Below are 17,885 nucleotides of genomic sequence, written 5' to 3'. Positions count from 1 at the left end.
CTACTTGTCTTTTCAGCTCATGGTAGAAGGATCTTGTGCGTTATAATCTGCAACCATCAATAAATGGGCGATGGTGACGTCCTATTTGCCTTATTCTGATAGTGGTGGGACCCACCTTCTCACATTAGCTGCCAACCCTACACAGTATTCTGGAGCCCCGAGGAATTATACATTGACCTTCTGCTGTGAACAACTTAGAACAGAAAAACGATAATACCTTTTTTCTTTTGTTGATTAGTTAGATGACCAGTGAAAATGCCCGAGAGGTGTCAGTTTGACCGACAGTAACCAATCATTCACGTGGCTGCCGATGTGTCAGTTTGCTTACCAGAGCTCAACGAGGATAGACATGTCAGATGACCAGTGGCAGGGGTGGTTATTGGCTGCAGGGCTTTTGACAAAATCTCTAGGAACACGCCCATTATTGCCAATCATGGTTTCCCAGGTGGCGCAGTGGTGTTGTCATGAGCCTAGCAATCCAGAGACGCAGAGTAATGTTTTGGGGTTCTGGGTTCAAATCCCACCAGGGCAGGTGGCGAAATTTGAATTCAATAAAAATCTAGAATTAAAAGTCTAATGATGACCATGTAACTATTGTCGATTGTTGTAAAAACCCATCTGGTTGACTCATGTCCTTTAGGGAAGGAAATCTGCCTGTGTGTGACTCCAGGCCCACACAGCAATGCGGTTGATTCTTAACTGCCCCCCCCCCCCCCCAGTGAAATGGTGCAGCAAGCCACTCAGTTCAAGGGCCCAGCCAGCGACGCCCACATCCCACAAATTCACCAATTTCCCGACTGCTTGGAGAACAGCAGCAATGGAGTGCAGCAGCGGCTGATGTAGTGCTCCTCTCCTGAGGCTGATGGGCCAAGGTGAACAGGCATGAATATTATTGCACTAAAGCTACTTTATCAGAAGTGTCTTCTGATACAATATTCCCCATCACAGAAACTGCCCACTCCACCTTCATTAATCCCCCTGGTCTTCAACACTCTTCTGCAGAAACTCTCAGCCATGGCTTGGTTACCTCTAGCTTTTGCTAGTCCAGTGCTATCCTTGTCGACCCTCCACTTTGCACCTTCTCTGCACTCGAGCTCTTCCAAATCTCTGCTGCTTACACCAGCTCCTGTTTACCCACCTTCCCGACATTAGCTCCAGTTAGCCAATGCCTTGAGTTTGAATTGAAATCTCTCCATGATCTTGCCTCTCTCTGTCTCTATAATGGCCTCCAGCCAAACATTGATCCAAGATCTCTACACTCTTCCAATTCGGGCATTTGTATCTCAGATTCTGACTGCTTCACCATAGCTGACAGACTTTCCGCTGCTTGAGCTCTAAGCTCTGGATTTTTCATCTGAAACCATAGTACCACTAAACCTCTCTCTCTGTCACTCTCTTGTTCTTAACAATGCTGCTTAAAACCAGCTCTTCGATCATGCATGTGAAAACCACCACCCTGTAAGTCGTAAATCATCCTGACGAGGAACTATATCGTTCTTCCTTCACTGGGACAAAAATCTGGAACTCCCTCCCTAACAGCACTGTGGGTGTACCTACACCACTTGGACTCCAGTGGTTCAGGAAGGCAGCACACTAGGGCAACTAGGGATGGGCATTAAATGTCCCACATACCATGAATGAATTGTTAAAAACATGTCAGAATTGCTCCTTTTTTGGTTCGGTGTGTAATTTTGTTTGACTATGCTCCTGTAAAGTGCCTTGGAATGTTTGACTATATTGAAGGCGTGACAGTCAATGGCAGAGCAATGAACGTTGGGAACGTGCAAGAGGCTAGAATTAGAGGAGAGTAGAGATCTCAGCGGGTTGTAGATCTGAGGAAGATTCAGACCAGGGGCGAAGCCACAAATGAAAATGTTAATATTGACGTATTGCCGGATTGGAGGCCAATGTAGCTCAGCAGACACAAGGAAGGTGGATAAATGGGACATACCAAGAGATCTGGACCACCTTCCAGGAGGCTAAGATGTCATGTTCACCTTCAGCAATTCTTCCTCTTAAATGTTTCTGCTATTAGTCTGAAATATGCATTGTGCTAACGAGTTCCACATCCTAACCACTCGTGAGGTTTCTCCTCAATTCCCCAATTGGATTTATTCATCTCTCTCTTATATTTATGGCCCTTACTCTGGTCTCACCCACAAGTGGAAACATCTTCTCCACCTACCATATCAAACCATTTAATATTTTTACAGACCTCTATCGGGCCATTCCTTCAACCTTCTGTTTTCTAGAAAAAGAGCCTGTTCAATCTTTCTTGGTGTGTATAATCCCTCGATTCTGGTATCTTTCTTTATAAATCCTTTTTGCACTATTCCTTCCAGTACCCCTGTATGGGAATGGTGTCGACTATGCACAGTATCCAAGTGTGGTCTAACCAAGGTACGATTCAGGTTTAAGTGTCACCCCTTTTCAATTTCATCCCTCCAGAATGACCCCCAGGTGACGTTAAAAAGAAAACCACTGACCACAATTTGGGTTCCATTGTCTGGCAGGGTGTCAATAGCCAGACTGGCGCCCACCAAATCCAGGCTCAAACGGTCCCCTTCAGCCTCCAATGTTTTGACGGAGTCGATACTGATGGACGAGCTGCGTCTCCAACGTTGACTTTTCTGACTCACAACAGCTGTGTTCACAATCGGCAGCTGGTAAGTGAAACCTGTTAAATGGTGCGGAAGACAGACGAGTGGTTAGCAACGGGGAGGTCGACAGAGTTACCCCTGCAAGATTTGTAACTTTGTGCAGAAGGAAACAGTTTTACAAATTAATATGGGGAAGGTTTCTCAATGAAAACCCGCTCCCAAGTGCGGGCGAGAGAATGTGAAAGACGTTAAGGCCACGCCTAATTAAGATTAATGATACTGATTTAATTGTTTGGATTATGCTGATGTAAGATTTCCCTTTATTTATTAATCCGCTGACAATCCGTGCCTCGCTAGTCTTTTGATTTCTGGTGAATTTTGTGCTGAGGGTAAGGAGGGTTACTGGGAAACAGAGCACCGTATCCACACAAGGGCCCGGGTGTCATGAAAATTATGACCATGGCAATTCTAGCACCTGCAAAAGCAGAAGAAGGGGACGCAATCCTAAAATTAGAGCTGTACCTTTTCGGGGTGAGATCAGGAAGCTCTTGTTTTACACAAAGGTAGAGGCAATCGAAAAAAGCTACCCTCAGCGTCAACTGATAGTTTGAGGACTGAATCAGGCAGGTTTATATTAATTAAGGGTATCATATAATATAGATTCAAACAGGTAACACGAGTTGAGGTTTAGAGCAGATATGATCAAACTGAATTGTGAAACAGGCTTGAGGGACTGAATTGTGCCTATTCCTGTTCCTATGTTCTGCGCTCATTGTGTTTCTGTTTTGCTTTTGTCAGCAGAGACCAACATCCATACTCCACCATTAATGAATGAAACAGTAATGTGATAAAGACCAGGCTGTGTTTTTTATGATGATGATTGAGGGACAAACCTTGATTGGGACACTCGGGATAACTCCACAATTATTCTTTGAAATAGTGCCATCGGATCTTTTACATCTACCCAAGCAGGAAGATGGTTTCACATCTCATCCAAAAGATGGAACAAAGAACAGTCCAATACTTCACCAAAGTGACAGCCTTGATTTCTGTACTCAAGCCCTGGAGCAGGGCCTGAATCTAAGATGTAGTGGCTCAGAGGGGAGGGTGCCCTGAACGGCTGCCATCCTGAGTGCTGAGGCACTAAGACACACTCCTTCAGAAGTTGTGTGAGGTTGGGTTTGGTGGCTGAAAGATCTTTTCGTCGCGCACGCCATGACACGACAGAGAAATAAAGGTTCTCTGGCCCTCATGGGGCGTGTTTTTCTGCACTGTGAGGCGCCCCGCCATTGGTCGTGGGACCTTCTGGTCCTTTCAATGGGATTCCCATTGAATCCGCTCCCGGGAAACCCACGGCGGGGGTGCACTGTCGGCGGGACTGGAAGATTCCGCCAGCGTGAACGATGGGAAAATCCCCCCCAATAGCAGTTTCTGTGCAGATCATTCAGACCTGTGCGCCAAGTTAGCAGATGGTCACTAAGTTGGATATGAGCCACGCCTATCATCAACTTGAATTAGACAAGCCTTCTCGCAAATATGTCACAATCAACACTCACAAGGGCCTCCAAGAGTATGCTCGATTGCCCATCAGGGCCTCATCAGTGTGCACCAGATTCTAACGGATCACGAAGAACATACTCGAAGGGTTACCCGAAGTGGCGGTGTACTTGGATGATGTTCTGGTCACGGGGACTTCAGAACAAAAGCACCCGCCGAACCTAGAAGAGGTCTTATAGAATTTACAGTGCAGAAAGAGGCCATTCAGCCCATCGAGTCTGCCCCGGCTCTTGGAAAGAGCACCCCACCCAAGCCCACACCTCCATCCTATCCCACAACCCAGTCACCCCACCCAACACTAAGGGCAATTTTGGACACTAAGGGTAATTTAGCATGGCCAATCCACCTAACCTGCACATCTTTGGACTGTGGGAGGAAAACGGAGCACCCGGAGGAAACCCACGCAGACACAGGGAGAACGTGCAGACTCCGCACAGACAGTGACCCAGTGGGGAATCGAACCTGGGACCCTGAAGCTGTGAGGCAATTGTGATAACCACTATGCTACCGTGCTGCCCTGTGGAGATTCTCGAGAGCTGAGGTATACCTGAAGAGGGAAAAAGATGTTTTTCTACTTGGCCTATTGGGTAGATAAAAAGGTTTACTCTGGTAGAGGACAAGGTGAAGGGCATCAATTCCAAGAAACGCCACAGAGTTAAAACCCTTCCTGGAATTAGTCACGCAGCAATGGACTATTTTGTTGCTTCAATAAAAGGGTATGCTGCTGAATGTCTCGCCTCGGTTTCTTTTGCAATTAATTTAAATCTGCCCTCTCACACTCAATCCTTTCATGAGTGGAGCAATTTCTCCCTATCTACTCTGTCTAGAATACCTCTATCAGATCTCCTTTCAGCCCTCTCTCCTCCAAGAACAACTGTCTTAACTTCTCAAATTTATCTTCAGAAATTTCTTTGCCATTCATTCTTTCGTGGGATGTGGGTGTCACATTTATTGGCTATCTCTAATTGTCCTTGAATTGAGGGGTTTGCTCGGCCATTTCAGAGGCTGAGGGTCTGGGGTCACATAGCCCAGATCGGGTAAGGACTGCAGGTTGCCTTCCTGGTGGCGTTAGTGAGCTAGGTGGGTGTTTACAACAATGGTTTCATGGTCATTGAGATTTTTATTGAATTTAAATTCCACCATCAGCTCTGGTGGGATTCATCCCCAGACCATTACCCTGGTTCTCTCGATTACTAGTCCAGTGACAATAATAATAATCTTTATTCGTGTCACAAGTAGGCTTACATTAACACTGCAATGAAGTTACTGTGAAAAGCCCCTGGTCGCTCCGGCGCCTGTTCGGGTACACAGAGGGAGAATTCAGAACGTCCAATCCACTTAACAAGCACGTCTTGAAGGCAAATGGAGTTTTGTCCTTCATTGCTAGAGGGATGGAGTTTAAGACTCGGGAGGTTATGCTGCAATTGTATAAGGTGTTAGTGAGGCCACACCTGGAGTATTGTGTTCGGTTTTGGTCTCCTTACCTGAGAAAGAACGTACTGGCACTGGAGGGTGTGCAGAGGAGATTCACTAGGTTAATCCCAGAGCTGAAGGGGTTGGATTACGAGGAGAGGTTGAGTAGACTGGGACTGTACTCATTGGAATTTAGAAGGATGCGGGGGGATCTTATAGAAACATATAAAATTATGAAGGGAATAGATAGGATAGGTGTGGGCAGGTTGTTTCCACTGGCGGGTGACAGCAGAACTGGGGGGCATAGCCTCAAAATAAGGGGAAGTAGATTTAGGACTGACCTTAGGAGGAACTTCTTCACCCAAAGGATTGTGAAGCTATGGAATTCCTTGCCCAATGAAGCAGTTGAGGCTCCTTCATTAAATGTTTTTAAGATAAAGTTAGATAGTTTTTTGAAGAATAAAGGGATTAAGGGTTATGGTGTTCGGGCCGGAAAGTGGAGCTGAGTCCACAAAAGATCAGCCATGATCTCATTGAATGGTGGAGCAGGCTCGAGGGGCCAGAGGCCCTACTCCTGCTCCTAGTTCTTATGTTCTTATGTTCTTTTGGGACATGTGGGAGGAAACCGGAGCACCCGGAGAACGTGCAGACTCTGCACAGACAGCGACCCAAGCCGGGAATCGAACCTGGGTCCCTGTTGCGGTGAAGCAACAGCGCTAACCACCGCACTACCGTACTTCCCACATACTACCATACCACTTCCCCAAGAACTAAATTTCCTCATCCCTGGAACCATTTTCGTGAATCTTTTCCACACTCTCTCCAATGTCTTCACATCCTTCCTATATTTTTTAATGGGATGAAAGCACCAGAATATGAAAGAATTAATCCCCGTTTAAGAGTTCCCTCATACAGGCGATGATTATCCATTTGGTGCACAGCAAGTATCTCAGAAAATCCTGGTCACATCGCCAGTGACCTTTCACCCATTGATCCAGCATGCCTAAGGTGGGGAGTGGCAGGTGAAGAGTGTGCACCTGTGTGTAGGCTGCCATCAGTTCAAAACCTTCTCATTTCCAGGCAAGCTACCTGCTCAGGCTACCACATAGCACAGCCACACACAAGGAGCTCCCCTCATTTTAAGTGGGTAACACTCTTTTCTCTACGTTGGAAAGTTGAGGGTTCAAGCCTTGTTTCAGCAACTTGAACACAATCTAGTCTGACACTCCAGTGCAGGACTGAGGGAGTCCTGCACTGTCAGAGGCGCTGTCTTTCTGATAAGACCAAGCCCTTTGAAGTGTACTTAAAAAAACTCCATGATGTTATTTCCAAGAGGGAGGGACTTCTCCCCCGGTGTCCTGGCCAATATTTATTCCTCAGCTAACATCACTAAAACAGATGATCTGGTTATTATCTCATTGCTGTTTGTGTGAGCTTGCTGTGCGTGAATTCAACGCTGTGGTTCCTACATTACAGCAGTGACTACACTTTAAAAGTATTTCATGGGTTTGAAAGTGCCTGTCAGCCCTGTGGCTGTGAAGGGTTCTCCTTTATTCTCTGTGCAGAATGTGCTTCAAAGGCAAAGAGAGAAATCACAGTATGAAAGCAAAGAGAGGTTCACTGAAATGTTTTTCAGGCAGAAAGAAACAACTTGCATTGATGGGCAGCGAAAGACCGTGTCAGACTGAGATGCTTTGCCTCAATGTCCGGTGGTCACTTAACCTCTGGCTCTCTGTGGAGGCCGAAGCACATTCGGAACTGACTTCCAGCCTATGTTACTTTTGGGACTGCGAGAACCAGAGAGAAGGAACAAATGAGAATGACGGTTCCTCATGGTCTGTGATACACATTTTCTCCCCAGTAGATAGCAATGGTGACAATTCTCTGACCCAGCAGGGCCTCGGAGCAGTCTACTCCTGTTGTTTGTGAATCATTCAAATGCTCCCAACTCAATTCAAACTGGTTCCAAAATGTTCAATAAAAGAAACTCCAGGAGATGAAGCATGGCTTTGCACATTCAGCAAGCTGAAGCTAGTTTTGCATGAAGTTGCAATTTCTGACCTGCTTACAGACAAACAATTTGGGCTGACAAGTGATATTTAATTAACACATAATTAGTGACAATTGCGGGGTCTTTTTTGCTCAGAAGAAATTGCCGTGTAAGAGTCTGTAACTCAGTGATGGATGGTTCCGACTGGATTCAGGAACTCAGGCCAATCAATCACAATGCAGTGCTGGAATGCACGTGGGTACCTGACAAGATTTCAGAGAGTGCCCCATCTTTCATTCCGTCAAACACAATCAAGCATCCGGTTACAATTACAATTTTTATAATTCATTAACCGTTTGGACTGCTTGGCGACTGATAATTCCCATTGAAAAAGACACTCAGGGACTTCCCGGTGGCTCAGCAGAGGTGTGGCTGATTAACCTGGATCTGAGCCACCCAGACTCGGAAGGTCCCTGGAGCAAAGCTGATGCCCGGGCTGAGGGAAGGAGGGGTGGTACAGAGGAATAGCCAACCAGCTTTCTTGCTCGGGGTCATTACTCACCGTCTCCTCTTGGCAAAGACACAAGCTTGGGCGCCAGTGAGGAGAGCATTAGACTTGCCCGTGGTTCTCCCCATGGCCAAATAATCCACCAACAATTATGGTCTAAACTGTGCAAGAACAACACCCATTAAGTTCTTGCGCATTTGAAATGGGAAAAATAGTGCAACCCGTTTGGCTGTCCCTCTAACAACTGGGATGAAAGATTAAACTCTAAACATTAATCTTTCTTCTCCTTCCAGTTGCAGGGTCAGCAGTTACAACTTTCTAGAACACAATGGGCAATCTCTCCGGCCCTGCGCTGGGTCGGAGAATCGCCGGGGAGGCCGTGAATCACGAGACGCCGTTCTGACACCGGTCCGCTGATTCTCCGGCCAATGGCGTTGACGTGATCGGCGTGGTGCCTGTTGGGGGCCGATCAACGTGCCCCTCCCGGCGCTTCTCCCTGCACGATGGGTCGAGTGCCCGCCGGGTTCAGCCGAGTCCCGCAGGCATTGTTCACGTCTGGTCCTACCCGGCGGGACCTCAGCATTCATGCTGCAGGGGGCAGCCTGGTGGGGGGGATCTGACTCCGGGGGGGCCTCGACAGTGGCCTGGTCCGCGTTCGGTGCCTACTGATTGACAGGTGGGCTTATCCTGGTGGGGGCCTATGTTTCTCCGCGCCGAGCCTCTATAGGTCACCGCCACGTTGCGTCGGGGCCAGCGCGGAGAGGGCAACCCACGTGCATGCGGGAACTCGCGCCGCCCGTGCTGATGCCCATATCGGCAGCTGGAGCTGCGTGAGGCTCTCCAGTGCCGTGCTGGCCCCCTGTGCGGCTCAGGAGCGCTGATCCTAGGGGCCAGATGACGCGTTGTAAAACGCTCCGGCAATTTCGACGCCGTCAACACTTAGCCCCAGGTTCGGAGAATCCCGCCCAATGTTTCTATGTCATTCACCCCGCTTTACTCAAAATGAACTTATTTAGACATCTGGGGCGGGATTCTCCCATCCCGCGGCAGAGTGTCCACGCCGTTGTAAACGCCGTCCCGTTTTACGACGGCGTGAACGGGCCACTGCCAGGAGTAATTCTGGCGTCCACAGGGGGCCAGCATGGCACTGGAGCGGTTCACCCCCCTCCAGCTGCCGATCCCGGTGCGAACTGTGCGCCGCGGGATCTGCGCATGCGCAGTGGCCTCCTTCAACACGCTGGCCCCGACGCAACATGGCGCAGGGCTACAGGGGCCGGCGCATAGGAAAGGCGGCCCAGAGAGGCCGGCCAGCCAATCGGTGGGCCCCAATCGCGGGCCAGGCCACATAGGAGGACCCCCCCGGGATCGGACCCCCCCCTCCCATCGGAGGCCCCCCCCCCAGGGTTGGATCCCCCCCCCCCCCCCCCCCCCCACCGCAGGCCGCCACCCGACCCTTCAACTGAGTTCTCACAGTCCAAAGATGTGTAGGTTCAGTGGATTGGCCGTGCTAAATTGCCCCTTAGTCTCAAAAGATGTGCTGGTTGACTGGGGTTACAGGGATAGGGGTGGGCAGTGGACCTGGGTGGGCTGCTCTTTCAGAGGGCCGGTGCAGACTCAATCAGCCAAATGGCCTCTTTCTGCACTATAGGGAATGGAAATGATAGAGAAACAAGAAAGAATAAAGAAATCCCAACACCGAACCGTCAACATCAACACCTCCCCCGTAGGGCAGAATGCAACCCCAGGGTCAAGACCCAGGACTTAAGAGGAAAATAGAAAGAGCCTGGCTCCACACTGGGTCAGGAGGGCTGTCAAAATGGCCCCAAGCTGAGGGGTTGCCTGGGGTGGAGGGACGGCCTAACCGCACCCCCCCCGGGAAACTGCGGCTACCCCCCCCCCCCTCATCCCCCCCCCACCAAAACCACCAAGACCACCAACATATGGAAAGGATTCAACCACCCCAAAACCAACAGAAATCGACCTTTGTTTATCCGTGTCATCAAGGCCCAACTTTCAACACCACCACCAAAAATAAGAAGGAGATAGGTTAACTCCTCGCCTGGTACGAAGAAAATGAAGGGAAGAAGAGCGAGAATTGTCAGAACTAACCCCTCGGACAGGATACTAAGGCCGGCCTTGCCTCAAAAGTTCAGATAGCAGAAGAACAGTCGGAAAGGGAGGCCCAATTCAGGATAACAGACCACCTCCTCCCCCCCGTTCACCCCCCCCCCCCCCCTCCGCCTCTCCTAACCCCACCCCCCTCCCCCCAAAAAGGGAAGCTCACTAAATCCCGGTCGTCAACAGGACAAAACACAGTCAGCCTGGGCGCAAAGAAGAATAAACGCAACCAAATTGGATCTAACTATGAGGGGACTTTCCTCAAACATAACAAGGACAAAGCTGATCTTAAGACCCAAGCCCTCCACCCTAATCCCGCTCCGGTTCTCCTCATCCTCCCATGCAAGGATACAAAATAGGGTCAACAAACGGTGCACAAATCCCGCAGACAATATTCAGCTTAACATGACACAACCGTATTAATATAGGAGAATTAACGATGCAAGACATTACCCCCAAAGAATTTGCACTTTCCTGCAAGCAAATAAAATAACCACATCCTTCTGCACTGTACATTCTATGAATCTATTCACAGACAACGTCAGATTATGAGGGCGTCAAGTCCAGGAACATAACTGAGAAGCGAGGTAGCCATCAGGATAATGTTCACTCCACTGGCACATGACCAAGGATAGTGCAGAATCTAAAGTGGAACGCATCTTCCAGGATCTTCAACTGATTTCAATGGTTGGAACATGAGCTTTGTTACTTCCACTAGGCCCAGAAAGTCAACAGCCTAGGCTCCTACAGGTGGGGGGAGACAGCCCGGCCAGTTCAGGCAGACCCGACCCCTCTCGGCAGACATCTAGAACAGGACTACGCTGAACCATAGGTTGGAAGGCCACCCCAACTCGAGGCCTTGAAGACAGGATTAAATGTGCTCCATCGAATCTAAGCTGCCTGCTTTCCAGATTGAGATTCCAGAAAAATAGTAGTCAGTTCTCAAACCTGGCCGGGAACCTCTCCATCATGTCGCCAGGGATACCAGACTCAACAGGACTCCACATCAGTTCTCCCCCATCCTCGTCCATATCCCTCTGGGAGGACGACAGGCCATGCAACAGGACACCGACTGTGGGGAGGCTGGCTTCCAACAGGGACAATGCTTTCGCCGTCGCAAGAACCTCCTCAAGCGCCACCATTGCCTTCATGAAGATACCTCAACTGCTGAAATTGCATCGCGGAGTCAAGCCAATCAGACGGATTAGCTTCATTGCTGGCAGCCATCAGCCGCTGGTGAACACTGTACCGTTAGTGTGCCACTAAAGACAGGGCAACACCCCAACTCCTCCCAGCGATCACGAATCCCTGAGCATTAAAGCTTTTCAACTCGATCAATAAAACTAAAACACAGACTAACAACTCTTGGTACATTGCATTCACCACGCAGACCAAGACAAATAAAAGGATGTGCACAAGGATAAAAATGAAGATCGAAAGATGAGCAGAGCCGGAGGTCACCAAAATGCAGCCACTCCTGTGCTCACATCACCACCACCACCACCACCCCACCTCATCTCTCCCCTCCCACCGCCCCCTGCTCCCCCAACCACCCAAATTAACTGTCAGGATTTGAATAGTAGATTTCAGCGTCCTGTATCACATTAGGCTGCACATGTTTCTGATCTATTGCATGGCGGGCACCTTGTTTCTCCACTATATACTGGAACTGCTATCTATACGGGAGGAGTGCTGCTCTCAAAAGCCGTAAGCTAATCCTTATTTAGCAGATTTATCTGAATTGTCCATTTTGAGATGAATTTAGAAACACATTTTCCTTTCCAAAGTTGCAGAATTTCAAATGTGAATTGGGATTGGGATTGGGATTCATCCCTGAAGGAATGGGGAGGGCAAAGGCTGGAAGACATGCCAAGTTCCGATACCATTATGTGCCTGTAATTACTGCTATATTTTAACAGACATTTGCCTGATCTCCGTTTTGCCTGATAAACGTCTTCCCTTAAATCTCAACCCCATCAACCGTCAATCAATACTGGTTATTCATGAAGGCCCCGCCTTCTTAACCTTGCCCCTCGCCTGAGGTGTGCTGACCCTCAGGTTAAATCACCACCAGTCAGCTCTGTCCCTCAAAATGGAGAACAGCCTATGGTCATCTGAGGCTATTACGACTTTCCTTTTACTGGTATCAAAATAGCGAAGGTTCATCCTACATTCACCTGCTTGCCCACATAGCTCTGTGTCAAAGTCAACATCCATGAGGTTTAGAGCTGTTAGTCAGAGTTCCATGGTAGCATTCCCGCGTCTGTGTCAGAAGGTTGTGGGCTCTATAATAATGGAGTAACCCACTGCCGGACTGAGGGAGAGCTGCAATGTTGCTGTGTTTTGAACGAGTTGTTAAACAAGGGGCGGTCTGCTCACTTTGACTGATGTTAAAGATTCCATAGTACCATTCCTAGGACGAGCACAGGAGTTCACACCGATGGCCTGGCCACGATTAGACCTCAGCCTATACCTGAGAACAGATTACCAACTCATTATTACAGGGATAGCTTGATCTTGGTTTCAGACAATGCTCGGCACAACATCGAGGGCCGAAGGACCTGTTCTGTGCTGTACTGTTCTATGTTCTATGTTCTATTGTTGTTTGTGGAAGCTGGTTGTGCACAAATTGAGTGCAGCATTCCCTACATTACAGCAGTGGCTAGACTTCAAATGTAATTAATTGGCTTAGAAGCACTTTGGGATGTTTCTCCATAGCGAACTGATCAAAAATATCAAACTTGTCTAACCTCCAGCTCTTAAAGTCTAAGGCATCACCGAACATTGTTCTTTGTGATTGGTTGAAGTGGGGTCAAGTGACTCCCCTCTTTTCTCTATAAGAATAAAAGGAAATTACTGCGGATGCTGGAATCAGAAACCAAAAGAGAAAATGGTGGAAAATCTCAGCAGGTCTGGCAGCGTCTGGTAGGGAGAGAAAAGGGTTAACGCTTCGAGTCCAGATCTACCCCAAAGCTTCCTCATCTCTAGAGAAAGGAGCCATGGCCTGTTCAGCCTTGTCAGATCATTGTAACTTCATAGTCCTGGTATCCTTGTAATTCCTTCTCTTTTTGCATCTTCTCCTGTGCCCCTGTACTCTTTTTATAAAACGGAGACCAGAGCCATTCTCAGAGTATTCACGGAGCTGACGTGAACTTCCAGTGCTTCAGTTCTAGAATTTGCAACTTTGCCTTTTAACGCTAGATATTAACTGGATCTGGACTCATAGCAGAGAACTGTGCTCAAAGGAAGCACAGTCAGAGGTTCAGAGGATCAATGTGACAGCCCTTTTTTCTTCAAGCTGAGCCCTCCTCTGGGGCTGAGGGTTCAGTGAAATTGCCCTCCAGAGGTCTGTGACAACAGCACCAATATATGTTCGACAGTGGCAGCATGGTAGCATTGTGGTTAGCACAATTGCTTCACAGTTCCAGGGTCCCAGGTTCGATTCCCGGCTTGGGTCACTGTCTGTGCGGAGTCTGCACGTTCTCCCCGTGTCTGCGTGGGGTTCCTCCGGGTGCTCCAGTTTCCTCCCACAGTCCAAAGATATGCAGGTTAGGTGGATTGGCCAAGTTAAAATTGCCCCTCGTGTCCAAAATTGCCCTTAGTGTTGGGTGGGGTTACTGGGTTATGGGGATAGGGTGGAAGTGTGGACCTTGGGTAGGGTGCTCTTTCCAAGAGCCGGTGCAGACTTGATGGGCCGAATGGCCTCCTTCTGCACTGTAAATTCTATGATTAGTGCTTTGTTCCTGACAATAAGGGAACCATTCAAAAAGTGTTACAACACCCTGGGCTCTTGTGCAGTCAATTCCAGCTCCACTTCACAACACAAGTGAATTAACCAATAATTCTTAGAAAAATACCCAAAGTCTTTGGCCCTTGGCTGCCCAATAATTACAGTCATCAGGTTTGTAAATGTAAACAATTACTTTTTATTAATAACAAGAACTTTAATGAAATATGCAGCAAATACAACTGATTAACTATTATCTAATTCCAAAATACTTTAACGTGTCCCCAACCTCTACACACACACACACACACACACACACGACAAGAAAGCACTGAGGGGAAGAAAGGGGTAATAAAATCATAAGTAATAAAGAGTATTTGTGTCAGATGAGTGCCTCGCTCTTCTTCAAACTTTGCTTTCTGTTCGAGGTTTTACTGTAGATTTGTTCAGGTCTCTGTAATTTCCGAAATACAGCACTCAACAGTCTTTCTGAAGAGAGAAAGAGCAGGTTCTTGCCTTTGTTCGTAGCCTGTAATGGGTCCTCTGTAAATTCATTCATTCGGGTTCTCTGCAGCTTCAGGAATACAGCACTTACAGCCTTTCTGGAGAGGGAGAGAAAGCAGGTCCTTGTCTTTCTGTGTCGCGGATTCAACTGCTCCCTCAGGTCTCTGAAAACCATCCCACTGGGATAGGATCCAATCACCTCCTGTAACCGGGCAGAGTACGGTCTTTTGGGCCAATTCATTGGCTACCAGCTAATCAATCAAACCCAGTCCCACCCCATCTCTCTCTCTGGTGCTGAAAAGTCTGAAGCTCCTGCTCAAACTAGCAGAGACTAGCACAGTGTCCTCTCCTGTAACTTCTCAATTCCCCATTCTCTCTGCTGCTTGGCTTAAAGACACATGTCCATTAATCACCCATGGATCAAAATTGATAACGGCAAAATAAAAGAAAGGGACTAAACAGGAAGGATATACCCGCCCCTTGGAAAGAGCGACTGCCGCCTTCTGACCTAAAAGGGTGTATTTTCTGAGTTTAAATCTGGGGGGATTCCTTCACTACCATTATTTAACTGACAAATATATCATTGCTTACTTCAATTCAGAATGTCAGGTGCACATTAAGCATTGCACACAGTGGCTTGGCACATGGTAGGATGACTAATTACTGTTGGGGCAGAGGATTATAGCAGGTCTAACGAGCAGGAGAGTTAATGAATTGTTCCTGAATGTTGGGCGCTGGTTGTGTCACTTCCCAGGAGATGTTCTCATTAATATTCCTCCCTTTCCTTCCAGCTTGAAATCATGCATTAATTGTATTTAATCGTAGGCAGGGTAGTGAGTATTGAGGGGGGACTCACTTGTACCCATATAAATAGGAACGGTTGAGGCGATGGCTTAGTGGTATTACCGCTAGACTAATAATCCAGAGACCCAGCATAATGCTCAGGGGTCCTGGGTACAAATTCCATCACAGCAAGTGGTGAAATTTGTGTTTCAAAAAAATCTGGAATAAAAAAATTTAATTAAAAAGTCTAATGATGACCACGAATCCTTTGTCGATTGTTCAAAGACCATCTGCCATCTTTATCTGGATGGCCTCCAGATCCACAGCAAAGTAGTCGACTCTTAAAATGGCCGCACGAGAGCAATGAGGGAAGGGCAATAAATGCTGGTCCAGCCCACATTCCATGGATGAATGAAAAAATGTTTTTGTCAGTGAGCATTTTGCCAACTAGGTTCACAGACTATCACCACGGTTGTTGGGTCAGGAGGTGCATGTGTATTCTGATCTCATGCAAAGATTGGCTCCAGTTCTATCCTTCTCTACCTATCTTTCTGGGATATCACAGTTTCTGCTCAGTATTGTCATGTGAGAGTACCTTTAAGAAATGGGTGTTTATAAATGGGTGTTGTAATAATCCACAGGAGGCAGGGGTACCGTCGCTACTCCAGTATTTATTTGCAATACCTATATCTAAGAGCAGCTCCAAACAGTGCTGCTAGCATTCCAGTCAACTTAAGACTGCCTCACAAAGCCTACACAGGTGCTTATATGGGCCCCCTCAATGAGCTATCATTGAGGGAGCTCATACTCCAATTGGCCAACCAATAATGCCAATTGGAGGTCATTACAGGTGTGTATATAAATATCTGTAGTGAGAGTACCTTTAAGAAATGGGTGTTTATTACTGCAGTGATGTCAGAGAGTGGGTGGAGCTGGGCTGTCTGTCAGCTTTTTTACTTTCGTTTTAGGCTGTTTGCTGCAGGGTGTGTTTTAGTTTCATTTTCAGTGTTGGAGCTGAAGCCAGACAGAGCGGGTGTACTGTTGATCTCTCTGCCATGAAAAGACTATTTCTTGATCATTTGGTGAATTCAGAATTATAAATGTTCACAGTAGTGAATGTAAACCTAGTGTGCTTCTGTTAAAAGGTGTTTCTTTTGCCTTCTGGATGTTGTTTGGGAAGTTATTAAGGATTACTTTTCCATTTCTGCTGTACCACACCTGTAGAGTGGGCCGTGTGCTCCCCATACCACAATCTATTAAAAGTTGTGGGTCAGGTGAACGCCATGATACACTTTGGGGTTCTCTAAACCCTGGCCCATAACAGTATTTACTCATGCCTTTTGCCTTCACGATGTGCTTTTGTTCTTAATATACTCATGGTGATAACCTGAGGTTAAAAGCCCTCTCTTTCAAAGAGTTAGCAAAGGCCCGATGGATCGAATGTCTGTGCGCTGTATCATAAGATGCTCTTAAAAAAAACAGGCAGACTGGATTTTTCTGAGGCACTCATCCCAATGACACAAATGTTTGGAAGCACAAAGAAAATTCCCTTATCTCCGGAACACAACCTGCCTTGCTCAATACCATGAACAATAGTGCAGGCCTGGCACAGATACCACGCTCTACTTAAAGCAAGGAAGCGCCCGAGATACCGAGACAGATCTGTGCGACATTTCACTGCTTTGTTTCACAACCAGAACGTGCTGTTACAGACTCCATTGCCTGATATTTAAAAACAACAGCAAAATGCGTTGTGCGCTCAGAGAGCAGATTCTTATCTCTTTGGAACCGAATTGTGAAAGCACAATCAACAGGGGCAGCGTACGGAAGAAAGCTGAAGCAATAAAGAACACTGAGATTTTAGACAGAGGAGTGGAGCGGAAACAGCTGGCATCAAAGGAGTTCTGTATTTCCAACCACTGTCAAGAGAAGCAATGAAAAGGTTTTGCATGATCTAGCAGAGCACTTTAAAAGGATCATTTAGCTCAGCATTATGCATTTTTAATTTCTTGTAAATAAAAACTGCAACTTCCAACCACCCCCTCCCCCACCAAAACCCGATTATTGAGTAATGTCATTTTCAATGAAATGGAACTTTGATTCTTCAGAGCCTGACTCGCAATTATATTTTATTGAAGTTGGAAGAGCACTGAGATTTGGGGCTCAGATTGACGGAACATTGCAAAATAATTCATTGTTTGTGAAACATTTAAAAACATTTCGGAAGCTGCTTGAGTGAAACTCTCTTTGGAAACCAGAAGAAATGCAATTGAGTGTTTTTAATTGATTTTCACAGACTCTGGGTTCTTGGTGCAGCAGGCTCAGAGAAAAGAAACACAGAATCGTACAGCACAGATGGAGGTCACGCAGCGTTTGTTCCGGTGTGTGGCTACCGATTAGACTCATTTCCCCCTGCATTTTCCTCACCCTGCAAGTGTTTCCTTTTTCCACCCCAGTAAGGGTTGGAATTTAACCCAGGAGACAGGGGGTCTCGCCCTCCGGCTGGAGAGCCGGCAAGAGGCCCACGTTGCTGTCTCGATGGTAGGCCCACCATATTAAAAGGGCCAGCGGCTGTCTTTCCCAGGGATCAGCACCACAGGTGTTGGCAAGATCTGGCCTACTAAGTCTGGCCACCTGGATGAGGGAGGAGAGAGAGAACTGCAGTTGCTTGTGGAAATATATCCA

General features: G+C 47.4%; 1 protein-coding gene across 1 annotated transcript in view; it reads right to left on the bottom strand.

Moving 5' to 3' along the window:
* The window catches only part of LOC140398602 (plexin domain-containing protein 1-like), a 266,471-nt gene that overhangs the window by 214,022 nt on the left and 34,564 nt on the right, over positions 1-17,885 (bottom strand). The window contains exon 2 of the mRNA XM_072487442.1: positions 2,487-2,677. Coding sequence (XP_072343543.1) covers positions 2,487-2,677 — 191 coding nt within the window. The remainder of the gene's footprint in view (positions 1-2,486; positions 2,678-17,885) is intronic.

Source organism: Scyliorhinus torazame, chromosome 21, assembly GCF_047496885.1.
Source record: "Scyliorhinus torazame isolate Kashiwa2021f chromosome 21, sScyTor2.1, whole genome shotgun sequence".
NCBI classification, from domain to species: domain Eukaryota; kingdom Metazoa; phylum Chordata; class Chondrichthyes; order Carcharhiniformes; family Scyliorhinidae; genus Scyliorhinus; species Scyliorhinus torazame.
Note: the sequence above shows the minus strand (reverse complement) of the source record. Positions and strands in the feature narration are given on the sequence as shown.